The sequence below is a fragment of the Dromiciops gliroides genome, chromosome 2, assembly GCF_019393635.1.
Source record: "Dromiciops gliroides isolate mDroGli1 chromosome 2, mDroGli1.pri, whole genome shotgun sequence".
Lineage (NCBI taxonomy): Eukaryota > Metazoa > Chordata > Mammalia > Microbiotheria > Microbiotheriidae > Dromiciops > Dromiciops gliroides.
Window position 1 is genome coordinate 342,021,203 of NC_057862.1, and position 27,197 is coordinate 342,048,399.

The window sequence follows — 27,197 nt, forward strand, 5'->3', positions numbered from 1 at the left end:
AGGGATTTACTGCGGATCACACTTTGTGGAAAAGTCAGATAATTATCTTGACTTCACTGAAAATCAGAGCTATGTACACCGAGGGGCTGTATTCTTTTTGAAAATGGAAGCAAGGCACAAGCGTAGACAGATACATTCAGGTTTGTTCAGACGTATTGGGAGAAATGATATCCTCAGCATCATCTGTACCTACCATAAGGCCTGTGGCAGATGCTTGGTGGCCCTACTGCTGACTGAAATCTTAGTCCTTTTCATGTCAAACAGGGAACCAGAGAATCAGGAATTGATTTTGGGAAGACTGGGTGGGAAGGGCTATACTTTAGGGACTTTCTGACAGAATAACAAGTCTCTCTGCTTTCTCCCATAGTAGTAAAAGATCACAGAATGATCAAGAAGACCAACTGAGAGCCCAATTCTAGTCTTGGATAAGACCACCATTTGAGTAAGAGCTAGCAATTTTACATATGCACTTGAGGGTGTCTTAAGATGTAAAACTCTGACCACAGATTACCATTACACAAATCAGAATCAGCATGGTGCTGGGGGAAGGAACCCTGGATTTAGAGGAACCAGGTTCAAATCCTACTTCTGTCACTTACTACCTATGTGACAACAGGTAATTCATTTGACCTCCCTTTGTCTCAGTTTCCTCATCTGAAAAAGGAGTCGGTTCGGCTAAATGACCCCTAAGAGCTCTTTTAACCCTAAATCTGTAATCCTATAAACTATCCGGTCAACCTGGGCAGCAAAAACCAGTCATATTCCCTTTACTGAGAAGGCAATACTAAAATCACAAAATAAATAGCATGTAATCTGCCCTAATTATATAAAAGCAGGATAAACAAGTACTATGTAAGGCTGAGCTGAGAAACCAGGCTCTTGTGTGGAAATAATTGAAGGAAATGGATATACCGGAGAGATGAGGTGGAGACCAGGGTCAGCTTACGCTGTTTTCCTGGCTCTGGTCTTAACTCAGCTTTTCCAGCTGAGTTAGAAACCCAAGCAGGGTGGATTCACATGTGTGTTCAAACTGCAGGGGGGTAGGGGGGTGTGCATTCCCCCTCATGTCCAACCAGCTGTGCAGGTAGTTCCTGAGTAAAAGACCACTAGGACGTTCCATACCCAGTAAGAAGGTGTTGACAGAGATGACAGAGCACCTTGGTGCAGAGAACACCACAGGAGGAGTGCCTGACAAGATGCAGGTGTCTCTTGCTTGTGAAGAAGAAGGCCTCTGTCCAGTTCAGGTCCCCATCCAGTCCTTTCATGTTGGTGCATTGACAGAGAGACTCTTTAATTGTGTGATTGTGTATGTGTGCATGTCCGTATAATAATGCAAATGTATTTTTTCTAACACTTATTTTCCTTTTAAATGAATATAAGATCTGTTTTCTTGTATTTTATATTTCCTGAGGAAGATGACTTTATGTCTGTTCCTTCATGCATAATTTTATTGTACAAGTAAATATCAAACACAATTGGAAATGTACATGAATATCACAACTTTTCAGCCTCCCTGTGGTAACTGTTCAATTTCACCAGCAAGGCTTCTATGCAGTCAGACCACAAATAGAAAAAAGGCCAGAATAAAATTTACCTGTACGCAGCTCTTGCTGAAAGGACCCCAAAATGGCTAAGTCAAGCCCTATCCAGTTCTGCCTTGTGATCAACAAAAGCAGTGACTAGGAGAATCTATACCAGAATCACAGAATCCACTGGCCATCATCAATATTCATTGACTGAGTCCCCATCATGTATGTGCTCAGTTCCACTACCTCAAAAACATATTTCATCTCCAATTCCAACCAGTCTCACTGTTCAAAATAATTCATATTGAATGAATGTACTCAGATGTCGCTATAACTGATCATTTCTGGTGGGGGGAGGGGAGGGGGATGACTAGCTGGTTTGCCAATTCTCGAAGAAACATCCCCTAAACAGAGTATTCTGCAGTTAGATCTAGAAAGCACAGTCTATGCCTCATTTATTCTGCAAATGTCAGGCACTGTTCTCACCAGAATGATTGTATGTGGATCCAGGCTCTAGTCAAAATGCTGTGTTCAAAGCAAGAGCTCTCCATAACCAGCACTATTTTTTTGTTAACAAACTGAAAGCAAATCCCATAAACATGAGAAACTTCTCGGGAGACATCTGGGCCCCTCTGGAAAAACCTCCGCTTACTCTGCCCCTTAACCACCTTCACCCCACCCCCAGCAAGAAGCATCCCACCATCACAAACGAATTATCACCATTGGCCTCTTGAAGCTCTTAAGCCCTGAGGGAAGCAAAGACTGATGGCTTCTTTATTTTCCCTCTAGTTCCATTTCCTTCAACTGGCAACACCTCACTGAACATTGGTCTGGCTTTTCTATTCAACAGATCCACCGCCAAATATCACATGGCACAAGAGACTACCAACACGATGGCAAATGCATTATCCACAGCAGCCGTAGTAAATAAAAGCACAGCCTGTATATTAGGAATCAAACTCTACTTACAATCTGGTTAACTTCAGGGTGTTCTGGAAAAGCAATTCTGGGAGGACTTGTAGTTTATTCTTGTTCAAACGCCTAAAGATAAAAAATAAATACAGAATACAAAAAAACACATTAGGGAAAAATCCACATAGAATTGTATATATCCATAGATCCCATATCAATAATTTTTTTTTGCAGGGCAATGGGAGTTAAGTGACTTGCCCAGGGTCACACAGCTAGTAAGTGTCAAGTGTCTGAGGCCGGATTTGAACTCAGGTACTCGTGAATCCAGGGTCAGTGCTTTATCCACTGCTTAACCTAGCCACCCCTCAAGCAATAATTAAAAACAAACAAACAAGTAATTATTGAATACTCCCTAGGTGCCTAGTCCTAAGATAGGCCCTGTAAGAATTACAAAGTCATCATACCCAAAGGACTTGCTACCCAGTGAGAGAAATAAGACACATATATAAAAAGATAAATGGCAACATAAGGAAGTATATTGTTGTTTCTCTTCAGTCATTTCAGTCATGGCTAATTCTTCATGACCCCATTTGGAGTTTTCTTGGCCAAGATACTGGAATGCTTTGCTATTTCCTTCTCCAGATGATTTTACAGATGAGGAAACTGAGGCAAATAGGATTAGGTAACTCGCCATGGGTCACACAGCTAATAAGTGTCTGAGGCTAGATTTGAAGTATATCATCAATTCTAAATGAAGGAAGATAGCATGGTATAATGGTAGACCACTGGATTTGCAGTCTGAAGTTCTGAGTTTATATATAAACTTTGTTACTGGCATGAATAGGTAGAAGTCACTTAGCATCTCTGGGTATTGTTTTCTCATCTTTAAAATGATGGAGTTGACTCAGATGTTCACTAAGATTGCTTCGAGTTCTAGATCCTATAATTCCTTTTATTTGTTTTTTGGTTTTGGGGGTTTTTTTGCAGAACAATGAGGGTTAAGTGACTTGCCCAGGGTCACACAGCTAGTAAGTGTCAAGTGTCTAAGGCCGAATTTGAACTCAGGTCCTCCTGAATCCAGGGCTGGTGCTTTATCCACTGCGCCACCTAGCTACCCCATCTATAATTCCTTAAATGGAACCAACAATAAACACATCATTCATTTATTTCTTTGGTGGGGGGGCAATGAGGATTAAGTGACTTGCCCAGAGTCACACAGCTAGTAAGTGTCAAATGTCTGAGGCCAGATTTGAACTCAGGTCCTCCTGAATCCAGGGCCAGTGTTTTATCCACTGCACCACCTAGCTGCCCTCTACAACATCCATTTAAAACATGGAAATATCTCTGTGGACGAAATAATCCAAGAAGTCTTCATAGACTTGGGCTGAGCATTGAAGGCTGATGGAAGGGAGTTTGGGCAACATTTAGAAGACCTATTTAGCTAAATTAAAAGTTCTTGTTTCTTCATTTAGAAAATGGTGGTGATAACAATACACTATCAACCTCACAAAGGCACTGTAAAATGTGAGTTCTTCTACTAACAATAATGGTAGAGTATTTGGGCACAAGGTTGGAAAGATACTTTGAGTTCCGATTTTGGAGGGCCTTAAATGTTCAGCAAGAATCAAACTGATGCGGGACAGCTAGGTGGCGCAGTGGATAGAACACCGGCCCTGAAGTCAGGAGTACCTGAGTTCAAATCCGGCCTCAGACACTTGACACTTACTAGCTGTGTGACCCTGGGCAAGTCACTTAACCCCAACTGCCTCACTAAAAACTAAAAAAATTTAAAAAATAAAAAGAATCAAACTGATGCTATCCGGTAGGCCATGGAAAAGTCTACCATCATTGCTCACCATGATAAATGTGTTGTTTACAAAGATTAAATTGGTGGCTCCCCGTATCTAAGGAGCATTATACATGTAAATTGCATTAACCATAAATAACTATCACTCCAGTCCTTGCCACAGTTAGACACTGACCTAGAGCTAATGAGATTTGGGGTTGCACTAAGAGAGATGTAGCTTCTAAAAATAGGGAAATGATAGTTCCTCTGCCCTGACTGGGCCACATCTAAAGAAGCATGGTCAGTTCTGTGTGCCACCAGGTTAAAAGCAACACTGATAACCTGGAGAGTTCCCAAATTAAGGCAAAGAGGATGGTGAAGGGCCTCAGACCCATGCTGTATGAGGACAGGTGGAAGATAGTAGGCAGATTTCGTTTGGAAAAGAGGACTCAGGGTAACATGATAACTGTCTTCACATACTTGTAGAGGCAGGATTAGACTGATTCTGTTTAGTCCCAGATGGCATAACCAGAAGCAATGGGAAGAAGTTGCAAAGAGGTTAGTTTGAGCTTGGTGTTGGAATGATATTAGGGAATTTTTCCTAACAATTAAGAACGGGTGGCCATGGGAAGTAGTAGACTTTCCTTCCTTGGGGATCTTTGAGGAGAGACTTGAAGATAATTATTGGATATGTTAGATTGGGGATTTCGTTCTTGTTGGGTATTTTAGATTGGGATTTCTTTTATGTATGGGCTGGAGTGAATGACTGATAAAGTCCCTTCCAACTCTAAGAATCTGTGATTCTGTAAACACAAGAGTTGAAAATAGAACTGTCAAAAATGTTTGCAACACTACTGAGTGCACTGTATTAAAGTATAATTGGGAAATAGTTAACAAAATGAAAATGCAATAAAACATAGCTAACATCACATTTTTAATGTAAGTCAATATGCAGTCTGCAGTATCCTCACGTACAGAATAACCACCTCCTCCACTCTATATCTGAGTGTGACACCACTGGTTTAGAAAACAAACACTGCCTTTCATAAATACCTGTCCCACTCTCACTAAAGTCAATCATGTTCCCAGAATGATACAATACTGTCTGGTCCATCCTCTATCTCCAGTCATAACAGTTGCTTATTTGGCTGAAACTCATTTCAGTTAATCAATGTTTTCCCCAGTCCTGTGATTCTATTAGTACATGGAAGTCCTAGTATGGAAAATCCCTCCACTAATTCAAACTGGTAACTCTTCAATAACTAATAATCTTAAATGGTGGGGCCTGGAACACCAAATGGTTAAGTGACTTGCTCATGACCATACTACATATATTAGATGCAACATCTGAATTTAAGTCTTTATGATGCCTAGAATAGCTCTCTAGCTACGTGCCCATGCCACCCCAGTCAATCCGTCAGTTCAAAGGGTATTAATGAAGAGTGTATAAACCCCTGTACTGGCTATTATGGGAGATAGAAAAAAAGTAACACATGTATTATATACTTATACATTTTTAAAATTTTTGGATCAGACCTGTCATTTTATTATTATGAGGACTACAGATAAGGAACCACCCTCCACCATGGCAAAATAGCATCTTCTCTGAAACTGACAATATTAGTGAGTTACCTGGAACACCAGGAATTTAAGCCAGTATATGTCACAGGTAGACTAAAATCCACTTTTTCCTGAATTCAAGATCAGCTCTCTATCCACCATAGGACACTGCCTACCAACACTGCCCCACAATACATGTTAATCTATAATGTGTCCCACAAATAGCCCTTCCAATAAATAATACCAGTATTCACATCAGTTTTTAAATCCTATATTAATTCATATTATAACAGGGTATCCAGATTGCTCTGAAAGACAATATAAGTTGCTTTTCTCAGGCGGTCACTGCTTTCAGCATTACGGTCCCAAATAAATGCCTAGGCTGGTGGACACTTAATTATTTACAAGATTGTTAGCTTTATCTTCTTCATATCAGGTCTATGGATGATGAAAGAAAAGGCAAACTCTAGGTTGGAGTCTAGCTAGGCATGAACTGAAGCCTTTCTCTGCCAAGAAATGTTTATAGATACAGCCAGGTCATGTGGCTCCCATCTTGGGTCTGCAACACTTTCAAGAATCTCTTCCAGAAGGTGTCTGGTTTTTATCTCTGGCTCCCCGCCTCTCTTCTCCCTGTGTCTCTCTGTTTCATCCCCTCCACCCCCCAAATCTCAGCATGTTGGCTGAGAAGAGCATTGAATCTTCCAAACACCATGGGAATGCTGCCAGCCTCCCCTTCGCATGCATCCTGCAGCCTCAAATGAGAAAGTAGGGAAGCTGTGTGTTGGATGCTTGCTTTGAGAGCACAAGAAGCAAGGAGACTGAAGAGAAAACATCATCTGTATATGACAACTGCTTTATATCCATCCAGTTCAGTTCCCCTGGGAACTGGCTATAAGTAGATTCAGCCCAGAAGACAAAAGATTTGTTGCCACTGTCCCAAGTGAGGAGCTAAGAATAGAGGTGCATTCATGACCCTGGGGAAAAATCAGGGAGTTTCTTTCATTCCTTAGGAACTTTTGAGATTTTGCTTCTGGAAATCAATCAATCAAGCATATATTGAGTATTCATTATATGCAAAGCACTCTGATAGGCACTACTGAGGAAATGTTTGGATTTCTTTTCTTTTTTCTTTCTTTCTTTCCTTTTTTTTTTTTGGTAAGGCAATTGGGGTTAAGTGACTTGCCCAGGGTGACACAGCTAGTAAGTGTCAAGTATTTGAGGTCGGATTTGAACTCAGGTCCTCCTGACTCCAGTGCCAGTGCTCTAACCACTGCGCCACCTAGCTGCCCCTGGATTTCTTCTTTAGAAAGAAGGTACAATCTGTACTATCATAATACTTAACTATTCATCTAAATAAAAGGTTCATTTTTTTTAACTAATTTTTTCAACTGTCAAGCATTTTCTGCCTCACATTTTCCACACCATGAAAAAAAGAAAACAGAAGAAAAATAAAACCTTTGCAACAAAAAAGAATAGTCTAGCAAAAACTAATTACCACAATGACCATGTCCAAAAATGCATGTCTTATTCTTCACATTAGGCCTTTGCCTCTTTGTCAGGAGGTAGGTAGCCTGCTTCATCATTAGTCCTCTAGTGTTAGTTGGTCACTGTATGGATCAAAGTTCATAAGTTTCAAAAATAATCTTTTACAATAATAATATTATAAACTATTCTACTGGTTCTGCTGGATTCACTCAGTGTCAGTTCACCCAAGTCATCCCAGGTTTCTCTGAAACCATCTATTTAAAAATTTCTTACAAAACAATAGTATTTCATTATATTCCTATACCACAAACTGTTCAGCCATTCCCTCATTGATGACAAGACCCTTAATTTCCAGTTCTTTTTCCACTACAAAAAGAGATGCTACAAATACTTTTATACACAATAGAGGATATTTTCCTTTTCCTTTGATCTCTTTGGGATATATATCTAATGATGGGGTTGCTGGGTCAAAGGGCATAAACAGTTTAGCAACTTTTGGGGAATAATTTTTAATTGCTTTCCAGAATGGTTGGACCCATTCATAGCTCTAACAATAGTGTAACAATGTGTCTGTTCTCCCACAGTGCCTTGAAGATTTGTAATTTTCCTATTTTGTTTGTTTGGGTTTTTTTGTGAGGCAATTAGGGTTAAGTGGCTTGCCCAGGATCACACAGCTAGTAAGTGTCAAGTGTCTGAGGCTGAATTTGAACTGCGGTCCTCCTGACTCCAGGGTCGGTGCTCTATCCACTGCGTCACCTAGCTGCCCCCTGTAATTTTCCTATTTTGTCAATTTTGTTAATCAGATGGATCTGAGATAGAATGTCAAGAGTTGCTTTAATTTGCATTTCTCTAATTTTTAGTGATTTGGAACATTTTTTTCATATTGCTATAGTTTAGATTTCTATTTCAGAAAACTGCCTGTTTTTTAACTATCTAATAATTGGTGAATGATTCTTATTCTTATCAATTTAAATCAGTTCTTCATATATCTTTAGGTCAGGAGTTCTTAATTTGGGGCCTACAGACACCCAAGGGACCCATGGATAAATTTCAAAGGGCCCATGAATGTGAAAGGGAAAAATTCCATCTTTATTTTCACTTTCCCCTGGTTTCTTTTATAATTTTATGTATTTTACTCTATGGATTTATAAACATCATTCTGGAAAGCACTCCAAAGGTTTTATCAGACTGCCAAGTTGGGGTTCATGACACACACAAAAGGTTAAGGGCCTCAGATTGAAGGGGAGAAACAGGGCACATATATAGGAAAAGATAACCCACCTCATAAAATGGACTTTGTGAAGTCCTAAAGAAGGAGCAGACACAGTAAGTACGATGCTAGTTCAGATGAATGTTAGTACCTCACTAGAGCATGACTTTCCTTTTCCTGGTTCATACTTGGGAAGTATTAGGAACTTGAGAAAGTTAGAGCTGGAATGGGCCTTGGAGAACATTTCATCAATTCCAACATTTAACCTGTGAGGCTGAAATTCAAAGAAGGTGAGGGACAGGTGTAGACCTCAAAATGATTCTTGTAAGCCAAAAGGGAAACAGAGGACAAGATCTGTGGAGGACATTGAAAAGGTTTGAGAACGTTAAAGAAGTCTGGAGATTGAGATTTGAGGATGGGGATTTCGGCAGGATTCAAAGAACAGGAAGAAAATGAATCAAGCTGAAATAAAAGCATGGCACCATGGAAAGAATGTTGGACTCAGGGTTAGAAAACCTTCATTCAGGGGGCAGCTTGGTGGCACAGTGGATAAAGTACTGGCCCTGGAGTCAGGAGGAACTGAGTTTAAATCTAGCTTCAGACACTTGACATTTACTAGCTGTGTGACCCTGGGCAAGTCACTTAACCCCCATAGCCCTGCAAAAAAAAAGGAAAAAAAAAAGAAAACCTTCATTCAAATCCTGGTTCTATTTAGATGGGTGAGTCATTCAATCTGGGTAACCATGAACAAATTATTTAACCTTAAATCAGTTTTTCATCAGTAAAAGGAGGGGTTTGGGCAAGACAGTCTTTAAGGTTCTTTCCAATTCTAATTCTATGCTCCTATGAAAAGGATTCAAGCTAAAGAAAAAAAGAGGAGTCAGGAAGACGAGTTCAAATCCATCCTCAGATACTGATTAGTGAGTAACCTGGATGCAAGTCACTTAACTTCTGTCTACTTCAGTTTCCTCATCTGTAAAAGAAGGATGAAAATAATAGTACTGGGGGCAGCTGGGTGGCACAGTGTATAAAGCACCGGCCTTGGATTCAGGAGGACTCGAGTTCAAATCTGGCCTCAGACACTTGTTACTTACTAGCTGTGTGACCCTGGGCAAGTCACTTAACCCTAATTGCCCTGAAAAAAAATAATAATAATAGTACTTACCCCCCAGGGTTAATGTGAAGATAAATAAGGTGATATTTGTAAAGCAGTTTGAAGACCTTAAAGCATTGTATAAATGCTGTTGTTGTTGGTAGAAGGAAGAGAAAGTATTAAGGAGGAAAAGAATTTAAAGAGAAGAATCTGAGGAGAGAGAAAAGAAGGAGGAGGGGAAAAATGGGCAGAAATAAAAGAGTAAAATTGAGGAAGTATGCCAAGAAAATTTAGGAGAGGTAAGCTGGCAAAATAAAGAAAAAGATTCTGAGTTTGCTTGTTAAACTGCTATAAGTGATGAGGAGACAGTCAAGACCCACCCCTTTTCTTGTCCCTAGGCAACTATGAAGAGAATTAGAGGGGAAACCTACTCACAAGAAGGACAAAGGGCTGAGGTTCTTGTTTCCCCGAACATATGGAGAGCCAGGAGATTTTTATAACGGTTTGCACCAAGTATACGTTTGTAATTCTGTAATGGCTACATGATTCTCTTCCATGCACAAAGTGTATGACCATCTTTTTCTTAAAAGGGAATATAAACAGGCTCAAAGTCTACCTCTCCAATCTCCCAGTTAACGTGGGGAATGAAGTGTTCTATAGGAAAGGCTTCAATGTTAAAATAAAGTAGAAAATTGATCTGAAGAAGCAGAGGGGAATCTTGACTTATGTCAGGAGTTGAGAGGGTAATAGGATGTGACAGAGGAGAAAGGGAAGAAGGACTTCTGAATACTTGGAGCTAAGTAATAAATGTGTGGCTGAGGGAGAAATAGTGATCTGTTCTCTGAAGAGTGATAGCGGCGCCACATGCTGTAAGGTGAGAAGTCATCCAGAAAGGGTAAGAGGAAGAGATGATTGGTTGTGGTTGCTAAATCCTCTTAAGGGGAGGAGATAGTGAGGTATCTGTTTACTGACTTGAAATGAACAATACAGTGGCCTGCTCTTTTCTAAAGACATGAATCTAGGATGTGACATAAAGCTTCCCAAGACTTGTCTAAGGAGATGATTTCTCTCCACTTCTGGTAATTCACATGGCCACCATCCTGTAAGGAGGAATAGAAAGAAGTATTGCTAAGGAGTATGAAATTTGGGGAAAGGAACTAAAGATATCAAGAGCACAGGTGGTATTTTCATCACTGCAGCTGATCAAAGGGATTTGGAGAAGAAAGTACTATTTGAAATATGTGAATAGCTGGTTAGGATGGCATTTGAGAATAGTATTTGTTTCTCTGTCCCACAACATAGTGACAAGCTCTTGTTCAGGGATGGAGTACATCTCATGAGAGTCAATGAAAAATTGTTCTCCTAGAGCTTTGCAAATATTATCAAAAGGATTTTAAACCAAAAAGGAAGGGGGAGACAAAAACTGCCTATGGATAGCTAAGCAATTAGGTAGTTTAGTGGATAAAACTGAGGTTAAAGAGGAAAACTATGGATAAAAAAGGATTTTTTTAAAAGCTATATTGGGGGGCAGCTAGGTGGCACAGTGGATAGAGCACTGGCCCTGGAGTCAGGAGTACCCAAGTTCAAATCCGGCTTCAGACACTTACCACTTACTAGCTGTGTGACCCTGGGCAAGTCACTTAACCCCAATTGGCTCACAAAAAACAAAAACAAAAACACACACACACTCACACACACACACAAAAGCTATATTGGGTAAAGGAGGAGGATCAAAGAGGATATAGGATTGATGCTTGGGATAGATGGGACAATGATCGCAAAGAAGCCAGGACTGCTCAGCTTTTCTGTTACTTTTATTTTTTCTGCCAAGGATAATAATTTTTGAACTATTAAAAAAAGAACCAAAAATGACTAACAGGAAGTTGATAAACAAAACAAGTAAGGATATAATAAGAGCATATAACTGCCTTTGATAAGAAATTGGATGGCAGGGTATTCTAAAACTGATAGATGTGATTCTTGAGAAACTGGAGCGACTGACCTTTTAAATTTTTTTTTTAATACTAAACATTTTTATTTAAAGTTTTGAGTTCCAACGAGTTCCAACTTCTATCCTTCCTTTCCTTCCTCCCGTTCCCAATATCTGAGGCAGTAAGCAGATATAGGTTATACATCTGCAATTATGTAAAACATTACCATATTAGTCATTTTGTATAAGAAAACTTGAATAAAAGAAAAAATGAAAGATGATAAAAGGTAGCATGCTTCAGTCTGTGTTCTATCAAGATGAGTTCTTTCTTTGGAGGGTGGATAGTGTTTCATCACTAATCCTTTGAGATTTTCGTGAATCATTCTATTGCTAGGAATAGTTAAAGCATTCACAGTTCTTCATCAAACAATACTGCTGTAACTGTGCACAACATTCTCCTGGTTCTGCTCACTTCACTATACATTAGTTCATATAAGTCTTTCCAGGCTTTTCTGAAATCATCCTGCTTGTCATTTTTTATAGCACAATAATATTACATCACAATCATATACCAATTTGTTTAGCCATTCCCCAACTGATGGGCATCCCTTTGATTTCCAATTCTTAGCAACCACAAAAAAGAACTGCTATAAATATTTTTGTACAAATAGGTCTTTTTCTCTTTTTTGGGATGTCTTTGGGATATAATCCTAGCAGTGGTATTGCTGGATCAAAGGGTATGCACAGTTCTATAGCCCTTTGGGCAAAATTCCAAATTTGAGCAACTGACCTTTAAAATTTTGGCAAGTAGGAGAGGTATGGTAAGATTAAAGATGTGTGATTTTGTCCTAATTTTCAAAAAATGGAGAAGAATGGAGTCTGCAGACCATGGTCTAGTGAGCATTTCTTTAAATGCTGGCAAAATTCAATGATGTCTTGTTAAATTGGTGGTTAATGAACAGCTAGAAAAGGAATGAATCATTACAAAAAGCTGGCATGGTTTCATCAAAATGAGGCCTTGCCAGACTATCCTGTTTTCTTTTATTGTTAGGGTTAACAAACTATTAGATTAGGACAATGTTACAGCTTAGTTTACCTAGATTTTATTTTTAAAGTATTGGAATATGTCTATCATTTTTGTGCCAAACTTATTTCCTAATGTATTCCGCCCCCCACCACTGCCTCTAAACCTTCCCTTCTAGCAAAGAAAACCAACTCTAGAAAAGTAATCAATGAAACAACCATTTCTGACGGCACATGTGATCTTCTGTGCCCATCATACCCTCATCTTTCTCTTGACAGGATGGAGATAAGTTTCATCATTTATTCTCCAGGACCAAGATTACTCATTGCAATTAATCAGAGTTTAGCCGCCTTCTAGTTTTTGTTTATAATAATTTACTCAACGTATATTCATATGTATGGTTCTGCTAGATAATTTTCTCTGATATGCATCAATTAATACATCTTTCCATGTTTTTCTAAAGTCGTGTTTTCCATTTCTTAAGGCATGATAATATTCTATTACATCCACATACCAAAATTTGTTCTTCCTTTTTCATGTATGTGAGCTGCCACTTTGTTTCTAGTTGATGTGTGTGTATGTGTGTATCATGGTATGCCAAATCTTCCTGCAATCCCCTTAATATTGACTAATTATCTCTTTTATCATATTTCCCAAAGTTCTGGGTATGAGGTGAAACCTCAGAGTTGTTCTAATTTATATTTTTCTTAGTATATAAATAATGTGTAACATTCTTCCATGTAGGCAGGTAGTATGCATTTCTTCTTTTAAAAGGATTCATAGCTTACAACCAACTTATGCTCTGTTGAATGGCTCTTGGTATTAAATAAATGTGCCAATTGTCTAAATATTTTGGCCATCAAATGTTATCAGAGCTATCTGATGCAAAGATTATTTCTTCCCTCTCCTCTCCCTTAAACAGTTTCTCTTTAGATTCTAGCTGCACTGATTTTGTTTGAGCAAAAGCTCTAGAATTTTATGTAATCAAAATTAGCTCATTTTTTCTTTTATCTGCTTCATTTAGCTATGAAATCTGAAAGGAGCCTGTTTCACCTTCTCTTTCAATTCTTTTTAAATGATATAATCTTTTACTTTCAAGGAAATGACTTTAACTTGTTTGCAGGCAAACTGCTTCTCAGCTTTTCCAATCATTCCTGTTAATAGTTTTTCTCCCAGTAGCTTGTATTCCTGGATACATCCAATATTGGGCTTCTGTGTCAATTTCTCTGTCATGTTTATGTAGTCAATTTCAGCAATCTATTTTTTTTTTACCAAATGCAAATCATTTTGATAAATATTGCCTCATGAAATTGTTTAGGATCTGCAAATTCTAGGCCTGCTTCATTACTTTAAAAAAATCCCTTGAGATACCATACCCTTCATTCTTCCAAATGAAAATTATTATTTTTGCGCTAGTTTTTTAAAGTTACCACTTAGTAGCTTGATTGGGCAAGAACTTTTTATTGTATTGGCATGACATAACCACAAAAAATAACTATAATTATTTAAGTTTTCCTTCATTTTCTACTTACTTGTATTTTAGCAAAGCATTTGACAAAATTGTACATACTATTCTTGTGAGAAAGAATAAAGTAGGTTAGACAATAATGTTTAGGGGTATTAGAAACTACTTAAATGACTTAAAAGAAAAAGTATTCATTAATGATTTAGAGTCAATATGGAAGGAGAGTCCAGGGATTTGTACTTGGCCCAGTGCTATCTGCCCTTTTTATCAGTGACTTGGCTAAAGGCAGAAATGGTATATCTAGTAAATATGCAGATAACATTAATCTTGGAACAATTGCTACTACCCTAGAAGATAGGATTAAAAAAAAAAGACTTTGTTAGCCTATAACGCTTTGCAAAAAAAAGGAAGATGAAACTTAACTATGATATACATAGAAAGTCTTAAATCTTAGATTGAAATAATCAACCTCACAAGTACAGGATGGGAGAAGAGTAAGTAGCTCAAGAACTCCTCTGAAAATGATCTGGGAAATTTTAGTGGACTCCATTTTAAATGAGACAAAAGTGGGATGTAGTAACCAAAAAAGCATATATATGAGGCTACCTTCAAAGAGGCAGAGTGACCAGCATTGGGGAAGTCATAGTCCTGTCATACTCTGCACTGGAAGTCCACATCTGGAATACTGTGCTCAGGGACAAGATTTTAGGAAGGACATTAATAACCTGGAGAGCATTCAGAAGAATGCTAACCAGTATGGTAAGGTCATGCCATATGAGGGTCTCTTAAATGCACTTTATTTATTTATTTATTTATTTTTAGTGAGGCAATTGGGGTTAAGTGACTTGCCCAGGGTCACACAGATAGTAAGTGTTAAGTGTCTGAGGGCAGATTTGAACTCAGGTACTCCTGACTCCAGGGCGGGTGCTCCATCCACTGTGCCACCTAGCTGCCTCTTTAAATGCACTTTAAATGTTTAGCCTGGAGGAGAGAAGATTGAGGAGGGATATGCGAGTGGCTTTTAAGTGTTTTTAGAACTATCACATGGAAGAGAGTTTAGATTTGTTCTTGGCCAAAGAATACAGAACTATAAATGACAGGTAAAAGTTACAGAGAAAATTCAGGATTGATGTAAGGGGGAAAGATCTTAACAATTAGAGCTATGCAAAATGAATGAACCACTGTACTGGGTTCAAAAGCTTTATTTCAGATGCTGGAGAGGTGATCGATCTCTCCTATATGGTCTCCCAATATATGCTTTCTAAATGAATGGTTTATAGGAGTCTACCACCGTATTAAATATGAGATCCCGGGGCAGCTAGGTGGCACAGTTGATAGAGTACTGGTCCTGGATTCAGGAGGACCAGAGTTCAAATCTGACCTCAGACACTTGACACTTACTAGCTGTGTGACCCTGGGCAAGTCACTTAACCCTCACTGCCTTGCAAAAAAAAAAAAAAAAAAAAAAGAGATCCCATGCACAAAATGTGTATCTTAGCTAAATTTATTGAAGGATATAAATTATAACAACTATACCTCAGATTAAGAATTAAGAGCAGGCACTGTAATTCAAATCTTTCTTAGGCATTTCTGGAGAGAAGAAAGTGTCTTTTTTCCAGACAGGGTCTCTTGCCAACCACTTACTTGTTGCATAGAAACACCTCAGATCATTTCGTGAGATAATAGCTTCACAGCTTTCTCCTTACATACAGAAAAAGTCCCATCTCACACATGAACTGCAGTATCTTAATGGTTTGTTCACTTCTCCATCTTGCTTTAGTATTTTTAGTTAGTGGGCAAATAAGGTCATAGGGTATCATAGATTTAGAACTGGAAGGTACCATTTAGCACAACCTCTCGTTTTACAAATGAGAAAACTGGGATCCAGGAAAGGGGGAGGGGAAGGAGGAGGAATAGCCAATCTTTCAAATATATTATTCATCACTTAGAGATGGAAGCTTTCTCTCATAGCAGACTGTAATCTACGGGACATTTTTAATCAGTACATTCCTAGAAAATTAACAAGGGTAAGGGGAAACTAGGTGGCACAGTGGTTAGAGAACTGGCCCTGAAGTTAGGAAGACCTGAGTTCAAATTTGATCTTAGATACTTACTAGCTGTGTGACCCGAGGCAAGTCACTTAAATCTAATTGCTTTAAACATCCTGGGCTATCTCCAGCCATCCTGATATATATATATCTGGACCCAGATGGCTCTGGAGGAGAGAGTGAGGTTGGTGACCTTGCACAGCCCTCCCTCACTTAAGTCCAATTCAGTGCAAGTCATGACATTGCTCTGATGTCACAGTCCTCTTTGAAAATGAAGGACAGAAAGAAAGAAAGAAAGAAAGAAAGAAAGAAAGAAAGAAAGAAAGAAAGAAAGAAAGAAAGAAAGAAAGAAAGAAAGAAAGAAAGAAAGAAAGAAAGAAAGAAAGAAAGAAAGAAAGAAAGAAAGAAAATGAAGGACAGAGGCAGCTAGGGGGCCTCTGGATAGAGCACCGGCCCTGGAGTCAGGAGTACCTGAGTTCAAATCTGACCTCAGACACTTAACTCTTACTAGCTGTGTGACCCTGGGAACGTCACTTAACCCCAATTGCCTCACTTAAAAAAAATAATAATAAAATAAAGTGGAGGGTGGATGACCGCGAGCACAGCAATCTCGCCTGGAAAAAAAAAAAGTGTTCTAGTGATAATCATGAGGGTCCTAGAAGGCCAGAAAGCTGGTAAAGGACCTGGGGCTGAGTGTACTGTTTTACCAACTGCACAGTGACATTGGCTACAATTATAACTAATGTCATTTATGAGTATCATCCAGACAGCAATTGTGATTGCAAACTCTGATCTGCTGCAGGGCCCCTAAAGTGATAGGAAGGAAAGAAGCTTCACGTGTTAAAAGCCCTAGACTAGAGTTGGAGTTAAAAATAAAAGCACTTTTGACACTTACTAGCTGTGTGACCTTGGGCAAGTCACTTAACCACAATTGCCTCACCAAAAAAAAAAAAAAAAGAAGAAGAAGAAGAAAACTACGGGCAGCTAGATGGCACAGTGGATAGAGCACCGGCCCTGGAGTCAGGAGTACCCGAGTTCAAATCTGGCCTCAGACACTTAACACTTACTAGCCGTATGACCCTGGGCAAGTCACTTAACCCCAATTGCCTCACTAAAAAAAAAAAGCACTTGCTTCAGAGATGCTGGAAAGTAATGAATCATTTTAGGTTCTACTCTGGTATTTGTGTCAGGACAAAAAACAAAAAACAAAACCAAAAAAAGCCAACAAACCAAAGGACCAAATTTAGCCAACTATGCATTGCATGCTACTTAACAGACCGTGAATGGGATTCCAGGGTGGGTTGGCTGGGTCCTGCTCCTAAAAGCCCCCTGGCCTTTCCCGCCTCTGCTTGGCCAATGCCACTCATATCAGAAAGAACTCAATACCACATCTCATTTCCATCTAATTCCAGGATTTATTCATGTTTACTCTGCCATGTGGAACTGAAAGGTCTTCCTTGGGGAGTAGATGAAGGCTGTGGTCTTAAAGCAACTGAGTCCTCATATGGCCACCATATGAATAATTTTAGAAAAGGAAAGAGCAAATGAAATGAAATATCTTCCTTTCCCTGATACAGGGGCAAGTATGCATTTGGAAGAGGAGGCAGGTGGTTACTGTAATAGGGCACTCTATCGTTCACATTTTATTGTATAGTCACCACACATGTTGAGGGAAGAGAGCAGAAACATTGGTATAATGCAAGGAGTGAGCCCAAGACTGAGGTCAGAACTTGTTTTAGCTCTTAAAGAATTTCAGAAAAAGCGAGGACCACTTACATATCATAAACTTGAAATTTCATTGGATGCAGCTCCTGGTAAAGATGGCAAAGAAAAACTCCTGAAACAGTCCAATTCTCCCCTAATCATTACAGCAAAGTTCTAAAAATGCATCAGATAGGAAGAATGATAAAGAAAACAGAAGAGACAAAAGCAATAAGCTCCTCTATGCAGTCCAGAACTGAAACAAAAAATACTGCCAAAAGCCTGGAGGGGTTTTGAATGGAGATAAAGCAGGGGAAGAAAAAGCCAGTGCCCTGAGCCAGGGATGAGAGTCAATCCTGGTCTGTCAGAACAGAAAAATTCAGAAATCCCCCGCCCCCACACCGGCCCCAAATGCACAGGGAGAGAAATCCAGAAAATATGTACTTGTCTGGGGCCTTCCAAGACAACAGAAGCCATTATGGTAGCAACCTAGACTAGAACTAAAAGGAAAAGTGCCACAGCAGCACCCAGGAAGCCCACTCCAAAGCCACAGCACAAAACCAATCAGTGGAGCACCTGGGTGGCTGGCACCCAAGTCATAGCAGAGGGCGGGACTAGAACAATGCTCAAATAGTTCCTGCACTAGGGCCAGGGAGATGACCAGTGCAATCTATGACATACCGTTGGAGCCTCTCTGGGATGTGGGAGAAGACAAATCCAAACCCCAAACCTCTATTGTGTTTTTTTTTTTCCCAAAGGAAAAGAAGGCAGGATGGATGGATGGATGGATGGATGGATGGATGGATGGATGGATGGATGGATGGATGGATGGATGGATGGATGGATGGATGGATGGAACAAAGGAAGGAAGGAAGGAAGGAAGGAAGGAAGGAAGGAAGGAAGGAAGGAAGGAAGGAAGGAAGGAAGGAAGGAAGGAAGGAAGGAAGGAAGGAAGGAAGGAAGGAAGGAAGGAAGGAAAAGGGACTGAGGCCAAAACCTGTCTTGCGCCAGCAGGAGACAGACTCGGGAGCATGGAATTTCAGTAGAGGGTGACCTTTAGTATTAGCCATCTAATTGAGAATTGAAGCAGCATCAGCATCTAGACTACTGAGGGGGGGGGGGGGAAAAACCCAGGCAGGGCCTGCTCACTCTATTAAAGTCTGTGGGAAGGACAAGTGTCTGACCTTAGCACAAAGACACAATTCAGATATTAAGATAGATGAGTTAACAGAAGAAAATTTCTACCATAGGGATATACTAGAAACTTTCCCAATAATTTCAGGACCAAAACAAGGGTGCCCACTCTTCCCACCAATATATGAAATATATATAGAAATTCTAGAAGTAGCAATAAGACAAAAAAAAAAGAAATTACAGGTGTAAAAATAGATAAAGAGGAGTTAAAACTATCCATATTTAGAACCTAAAGAATCAGCAAAGACACCAATTTAGACAATTAATAGCATTAGCAAAGTTGTGGCTTACAAAATAAAACCACAAAAATTAGCAGCAATTCTATATAACAACAAAATCCCAAAAGAAATAATAGAAAGGAAATCCCATTTAACATAACTACAAAAGCCATAAAGTATTTGGGATTAAATGTACCAAAGAGCCCAAAATACTTGTAAAAAAGATTAAATTAAAAAGTACTTGTTAAAGAAATTTTTTTAAATACCTCAAACAACTGTAGTAGAATACTCATTGTTCATGGCCAGAACATTCCAGTATTAAAAAAGTCACAATACTACCAAAGTTAATTTACTGTTTAAATGCTATATCAACCAAACTATCAAAACAACACTATTCTATATATATTCTTATATATTCTATATAGTTCTATAAAGTTCCTTATAGAATATATATTCTATAAGGAACTTAATTTTTAAAAATCATTTGGAGAAATGAAAAATTTAGGATGTCAAGGGGGAATAATAACAACATCCAAAGTAAGGATATCCATTACTACACTATTTGATATAATTCTAGAAATATTGGTTATAGCAATAAGACAAGGAAAAGAAATTGAGGAAGTAGAGGAAAATATGAAATAAAATTATCACCTTTCTACAAGATATATATGCTGATTTTCATTAAGAACCTAGAAATTCAATTAAAAATTAATATAATCAGACATTATGGTGAAGTAATATAAAATACACTCTCAAAACTATCAGTCTTTTTTATGTTATCAACACTCTTTTCTTTAGGTTACCAACACTGTTACTCAACTGCAATAGATAATTTTTTTCCATTCAAAATCACAAATGAATATATAAAATATCTGGAGTCCTCTTACCAAGATTCATACAGGAATTATATGAATATGACTACAAAGTGCTTCTTATAATAATAAAGGAAGATTTAAATAACTGGAGAAGAATTAATTGCATATGGTTGAGCTATGCTACTATGATACAATGACTATTACCTGAAATAATTAACAGAATCAGTATCAAATCAAACTATCAAGGGATTTCATTATAAAACAAGACAAAATCATAATAAAATTCATCTGGAAGTACAAAAGGTCAACAATCTCAAAGGAAGGAATGATAAGAAATGAGAAGGAAGGGAAATTAACAGTACCAGATTTCAACCTATAAAAAAGCAGTAATCATCAAAACTATTTAGTATCAATTGAAAATAGAAATGGTGATCAATGAAAAATATTAGATCCAGATGCCATTATACATAGTAGCTTAGTGTTTGATAACCCAAGGACACAAACAATTGGGGTAAGTACTTATTTGACCTTAGAAAGCAGTCTGGAAGAAATTAGATTTGGACCAACTTCTCATGCCATATGCTATAATAAGCTCCAAAGAGATAAATGACCTAGATATAAAAGGTCACATCATAAACAAATTAGAGGGGCAGAGGAGACACCTTTCACAACCATGGATAGGGGAAGAGTTCTTAACCAAACAAAAGATCACGAGGATCAAAGGAGATATAAGGGACAATTCTGATTCCAAAAAATTTAAAAGGTTTAGTATACAAACAATATAAACACAGTTGGAAGTTGAAAGGAAACAGATTAGGCCAGGTTTTTAAAGCAATTTTTCTGATAAAGATCTTATATCTAAGATATCAGATTATATAATTATTCATTGATATAAATATATAAGAACAAGAACCACACCTTAACAGATAAATGGGCAAAGAATATGAACAATTTTCAAGGGAAAAAAATCAAAGCTATCATAACCATATTTTTAATGTTCCAAATAACTAATAAACAGAAATGCAAATTAAAGCTACTCCAAGGATCTACCTCAAAAATGCCCCCCCAAAAAGATGATGACAGTTGTTGAAGAGGCTGTGGGAGGATTTATACACTAATGTTGTATGATGAAATTGTGAATTGGGCCAATCATTCTGGAGAACAATTTGGAACTAGACCCCAAAATCCCTCATTTGTGCATATCCTTAGATCCAGCAGTACCACTACTAAGCATATACCCCAGAGATAAAAGACAGATAGAACCTCTATGTGTAAAAGTATTTCTAGCTGTTTGGTAGCAAACAACTAGAAACAAAGTAGAGGCATATCAATGAGGAATGACCAAACATAGTATTATACATAAATACCATGGAATTGCACTAAATGGAATAACAAGGCAGCACAGGTTCAGAGGAAGCTGGGAAGACTCCTATGAACTAATGTAGAGTTAAGTGAACAGAACTGAGATAACTATTTATATAATGACCACAGCATTGTAAAGTAAAACAATACTGAAAGCCTTAAGAACAATGATCCATAGAATGACCAATCATGTCTCCAGAAGATAGGTGATGAAACATGTTTGCCGTATGCTGATAGATGATAAATTAGAGGTGAAGAATGAGATGTACATTTTTAGACATGGTCAATGATTTTTGTTTGTTGTTGAATAAACTTGTTATAAAAGAGGTCTTTTATTTCAGGAGAGAGATGGTAGGGAAGAGAGGGGGATAAGTGCCAGTCATGGAAAAAATGAAAATATAAGAGACATCCGCTTCAAGATTGGCCAATAGGCAATTAGATATGTGATTCTAGAAATCAAGAAAGAGGTTAGGACTGAACAAACAGATCTGAGAATAATTTCCAAAGAGGTCAGTAAATCCACTAGAATTGATCAGATCACCAAGCAAAATAGTATAGAGGAAGAATAGAAGACCCAGAGCAAAAAAAACTTGGGAATACTTTCAGTTATCTGGCATGACCTGGATAAAGACCTAAAAGGAGACTAAGAAGAAATGGTCATATAAGTAGAAAGAGAACCATTAGAAAGCAGAATCATGAAATCCTAGAGAAGAGAGTATCAAACAGAAGAGGTGGATCAACAGTGTGCAAAGGTACAGAAAGGTCAATGAGGATTGAGAAAAGGCCATTAGATTTGTCGATTGAAATATCATTGGGAAGTTTCAGCTGAATGATGAGTTGGGAGATTAACTACAGAGTATAGGATGAGAGGAAAGGAAGCAAAGGCATGGATTGATTGTAAATGGCCTTATCAAGGAGTTTAGCCATGAAAGGGAGGAAAGATAAAAGATGGTAGTAGAAGACTGATAGATTAACTGAGGGTTTTTTGGGAAGGAGGATGTGATTATGTCTGTAGGCAGAAGGGAAGCAGCCAGGAGACAAGGAGAGATTGAAAATAAGTGAGAGTGAGGATGAAACAGGGCACAATCTGCTGGAAAAGATGGTAAGGAATAGGATTATTTGTAAAGGTATTTGCCTTGGCAAATAGAAGGGCCACCTCTTCATGTGAGAAAATGTGGAGGGAAACAGTAACAGAAAGAAAACTAGTAATCTGAAATGCAGAGGTAAAAAGAGAAAGTTCTCTGTAAACGGCTCTGATTTTTTCAGGGAAACATGAGGCAAGGTTCTCATCTGAGAGGGTGAGGGGAGTGATAGCCATGGAACATTTGAGTAGGGATGAAAAGGTTTGGAAGATAGTGAATTGATTACAAAAGCATAAAAAGGATTGCCTTTCACAATGAGGGTCCACGTTGGCAGGGCAATGTTGGCACCACCATTTTAATTTAATACATATTTAAAAAAAATAAGTTGGATGTAATAGTTTTGCGATCATCTTCTGACCATCTTTGTATATGGAAATGTTCATGTCTGTTGATGATTTTGTGGTTCTAAATAATTCTTTAAAAAAAGAACTCTTTGGGGCAGCTAGGTGGTGCAGTGGATAAAGCACCGGCCCTGGATTCAGGAGGACCTGAGTTCAAATCCAGCCTCAGACCCTTGACACTTACTAGCTGTGTGACCTTGGGCAAGTCACTTAATCCTCATTGCCCTTCTTCCCCCCCCCCAAAAAAAAAGAACTCTTTTAGAATATCCGAAGAGGAACAGACCACAGAGGTCATCTGATTCAGTGTCTCTGGTCTTTAACTTGCTGACCACTACAGAATGCCAGAAACATATCAGCAACATGATCCTCAATAACCTTTCCAAGTCTAAAGTTTCAGGACCTGATGCCAGTTATAAGTCCCTTGCCCATGCTGTAATTCATGCCTTTTTAAATGGGGGGGGGGAGATGCTTTTTAAATACCTCTAGTATGTACAAAGCTTTTAGGTAGGTCTTGGAGATATACAAATACAAAAATAATTCTTCCCTCCTCTCAAGTACCTTACATTCTACCACTGAAGAAATGAATGAAAATAATTTATTTAGTACTTAAAGATGTGCTAAGCACAGGGGATACAGATACAAAAGTGAGACAACCCCTGCCTTCAAGGAGTTTATATTCTTTTTTTGGAGGGGTGGGGCAATGAGGGTTAAGTGACTTGCCCAGGGTCACACAGCTAGTAAGTGTCAAGTGTCTGAAGCCCAATTTGAACTCAGGTCCTCCTGACTCCAGGGCCAATGCTTTATCCACTGCACTACCTAGTTGTGCCACAGAGTTTATATTCTAATGGAGAAAGTGTCCCACATACTGCTGGAGTAGTAGCCCGGGAAAGAAGTTATCCTTTCCAAAGTCACAAAGTTGGTAAGTGGAACAAAAAAAGTAGTGTCCACTAGCCTTGATTGCCATTGGAGGAACAACAGGTGGAAAACTGGAGGTGTAGGTGCAGTCTGATTGGAAGGTATAGTATGTTAAAAGTAGATGTGTAAAATAAGCCTAGAAAGGTAAGGGAGAATCAGGCTCTAGAGGACTTTAAATGTCCATCTGAAGATTTTTCTATCTCTTTCTAGAACAAGAGTGTGACGTGGTCAAGTCTATGTATTGGGAATATCAATTTGGCAATTGTTATGAAAGGTAGAGGGGGGAGAGACTGGAAGCAGGAAGACCATTTAGGAAGCTATAGTAATAGTATAGATAAGAGGAGTGATTCCAAGAGGGAGTGACCCTATGGAGGGGCTTCTCCTGAAGGTCTAGGTTCAGCCAGATGACTAAAGAAGCAAGAGGGAACTGCAGACAGAATAATAATCTGTCAGGATTTGAATCCTGTCTCAGATACCTGCTATGTATGTGGTAATGGACAAATTACAAAATATCTGCTATGTTCGTAATGTAGTAAATGATGTGTTTTTAATAATTTCCATAATGTCCTTAATGTCGGAGCCTCAGTTTCCTCATCAGTAAAAATGAGGGCAATAGTCATTGGAATATTTACCTCACAGGGCTGTTCTAAGGAACACATGATCATGGAGGTGGGAGAGGCATCAAAATAATAGCAGTTAATCACTAGCATTTATATAGCATGTGCCGAGACACTTTGCTAAGTGATTTAGAATCATCCCAGTTGATACTCACAACAACCCTTGGAGGAAGGTGCTAATATTATCCCCATTTTACATGAGGAAACTGAGGCAAACCAAGATTAAGTGACCGGCTGACAGTCACACAGCTACTAGGAAGTGTCTGGGGCTAAATCTGAATTCAAGTCTTCCTGACTCCATGCCCAGCACTGTGCTATCTAGGTGCCCCATGACATTATGTCATTTAGTCCAACCCTTTCATTTTAGAGACAAAAAATGGATGTCCCAAGACATCAAGTGACTTGCTCAAGGTCACATGGATAGTAAGTAGCAAGAATCCAGGTTCTATAACTCCAAATCCAGCTTTCTCTCTAGCACACAGAGGAATGAGTGTTAACTCCCCACCTTGAGATGCTGAGATTCTAGCCAGTCTTCTCCCATCCATCCATTCTTTCTTTTTGCTCTCCACACATGGGAGGACAAAGAAAAGCTGCTTTTGCTCATCATTTCTCCATTCATGCACTCCCTACTCTAGACAAACCAGCCTCCTTTGCAGTTTCTCCTATGTCCTCTTACTGGGCCACCCCCTGACTCACTTCCATGGCTGAGCACTTTGCTCATGCCTGCAACGTGAGTTTCTCCCTATTTCTGCCCATGGAAATCCTTTCTCTTTCAGCTCTGGTGCCCTCTGCAATCTCTCCCTCCTCGAGTGTCTCTGTCTCTGTCTCTCTTTTTGTCGGGGCAACAGGGGTTAAGTGACTTGCCCATGGTCACACAGCTAGTAAGTATCAAGTGTCTGAGGCCGGATTTGAACTCCGGTCTTCCTGAATCCAAGGCTGGTACTTTATCCACTGCGCCACCTAGCTGCCCCTTTGAGTCTCTTACCCTTCTCTGATCCCTCACAAGCATTTATCACTGGCTAACTTGTGTTAGAATTGATTGTCAGGAGGCAGCAAGAGATAGGTAAAGTTGTCAATCATTAAATCTTGGCTAAAATACTCATTCTGCCCATCTGGATCACCTTACCTCTCAATTCCTGGCTTTGGTCATCTCTAATAAGGTAGTAGTGTGTGTAAAATGTCACATAAATGCCTACAATTACTAATATTTCTGATTAATATACCAAATTGTAAATGCTTGAAAGCAGGCATTGTGTCTTTTCTGAATCTCCCAAATCCCTCCCCCTCCACTAGCACCCAAAACAGGATCCTATACATAGCAGGTAATTAATGTTTGTTGACTTGAATTTGCTGCCTTCAACTAGTATTCAATGATACCAAAATTTCATCTGTACCAAAAATATACTTCCTCATTCCTAGGGACTGTGTGACCATGACCCAGTCATCCTCTCTAAGTGTTAGTTTCCTTGCCTTTAAAATGGAGATAACAACACCTCCTTCATAAAGTTGTAAAACAAACAAAAAAAAGCACTTTTTAAATTTTAAAGTGCTATATAAATGTGATCTGCTATTACTGTGGTGGTGATGATGGTGATAGTGACAATGATAAATTGAAATTCTGCCCCCCCCCCACAAATGTTCCAAAAGCAATTAGGAAGCAAGAAATTCTGCTGATAGACCATAAATAGTGGTAATATTGTCCCTCCAGTCTATAAACACTGAGCCACCAAGACACTGCATCTCATCCTTGAGAGCCTTCCTCCCTGAGGGCAGATACTGTGTCTTCCAATGCACGGTTCTTAGCACAGTCATGCACACAGTAAATATTTTTTTAAAATACTTAGGCTCATATGATAATGTATTTTGAACCGGAAATGACTTTAAAGATCATCTTGTTCAACCTCCCCATTTAACACATGAGGAAACTGAGGCCCCCAGTGATGAAAAAGTGACTTACCAAAATAAGTAAATAGTAGAGCTAGGATTGGAACCCAGACCCCTCTGATACCAAATCTGACCTCCGGAGAACCCTAGCAGCTTGAGTCTATAGATCTACTATAGAAACCCCTTAGCTGGCAGCCACCAGAGCCATAGCCACCCTCCTTTCCTCAACCAAAGAGCCTGACAAGAAAACAATGTCAGTCACTAAGCATTTATTCAGTGCCTGCTATGTGCCAGGCACTGGGCTAAGTGGTCGGAATACAAAGAAAGGAAAAAGACAGTCCATTCACAAGGGGAGTATGGAGGAGACAGTAAATGAACATGTAAAAACCAACAATACCCAAAATAAATAGGGGGGAAAATTAACAAAAAGAAGGCACTAAAATGAAGAGAGATTGGGGAAAGCTTTCTTGTAGAAGATGAGATTTTAGTTGGGACTTGAGGGAAGGTAAGGAAGCCAAGAGATGGAGGTAAAGAGGAGAGACAACCCAGATGTCTCCAAAATGCCCAGAGCTGAGAGATGGAATGTCTTGTTTATGGAATAGCAAGAACCCCAGTGTCACTGGATCAAAGAATAGATGACCGGGTATTTTAAAAAAGGCATGGGGCAGGGGAATGCTTTATGCTTTGAAGGACTTTGAATGCCAAGCAGAGGATTTTGCATTTGAGTCTAAGGCGATAAGGAGCCACTAGAGTTTATTGAGCAAGGTAGTGAAATGATTGGATCTGTGTTTTAGGACAAGTACTTTAGCAACTGAATGAAGGATGGACTGGAGTCAGGAGAGACTTGAGGTAGACAGACAAACCAGCAGGCTATTGTAGTAAGTAGTCCAGGGATGAGTCGATGAGGGCCTGCACCAGAGTGGTGGCAAATGTCAGAGGAGAGAGGGGAGCATACTTAATGGCAGGACA

The 27,197-nt window shown here is 39.0% G+C and overlaps 1 protein-coding gene across 1 annotated transcript in view; it reads right to left on the reverse strand.

The window, feature by feature from the left end:
- SLIT3 (slit guidance ligand 3) overlaps positions 1-27,197 on the reverse strand; it is an 815,836-nt gene that overhangs the window by 661,297 nt on the left and 127,342 nt on the right. The window contains exon 4 of the mRNA XM_043985299.1: positions 2,496-2,567. Within this exon, the coding sequence (XP_043841234.1) occupies positions 2,496-2,567 (72 nt within the window). The remainder of the gene's footprint in view (positions 1-2,495; positions 2,568-27,197) is intronic.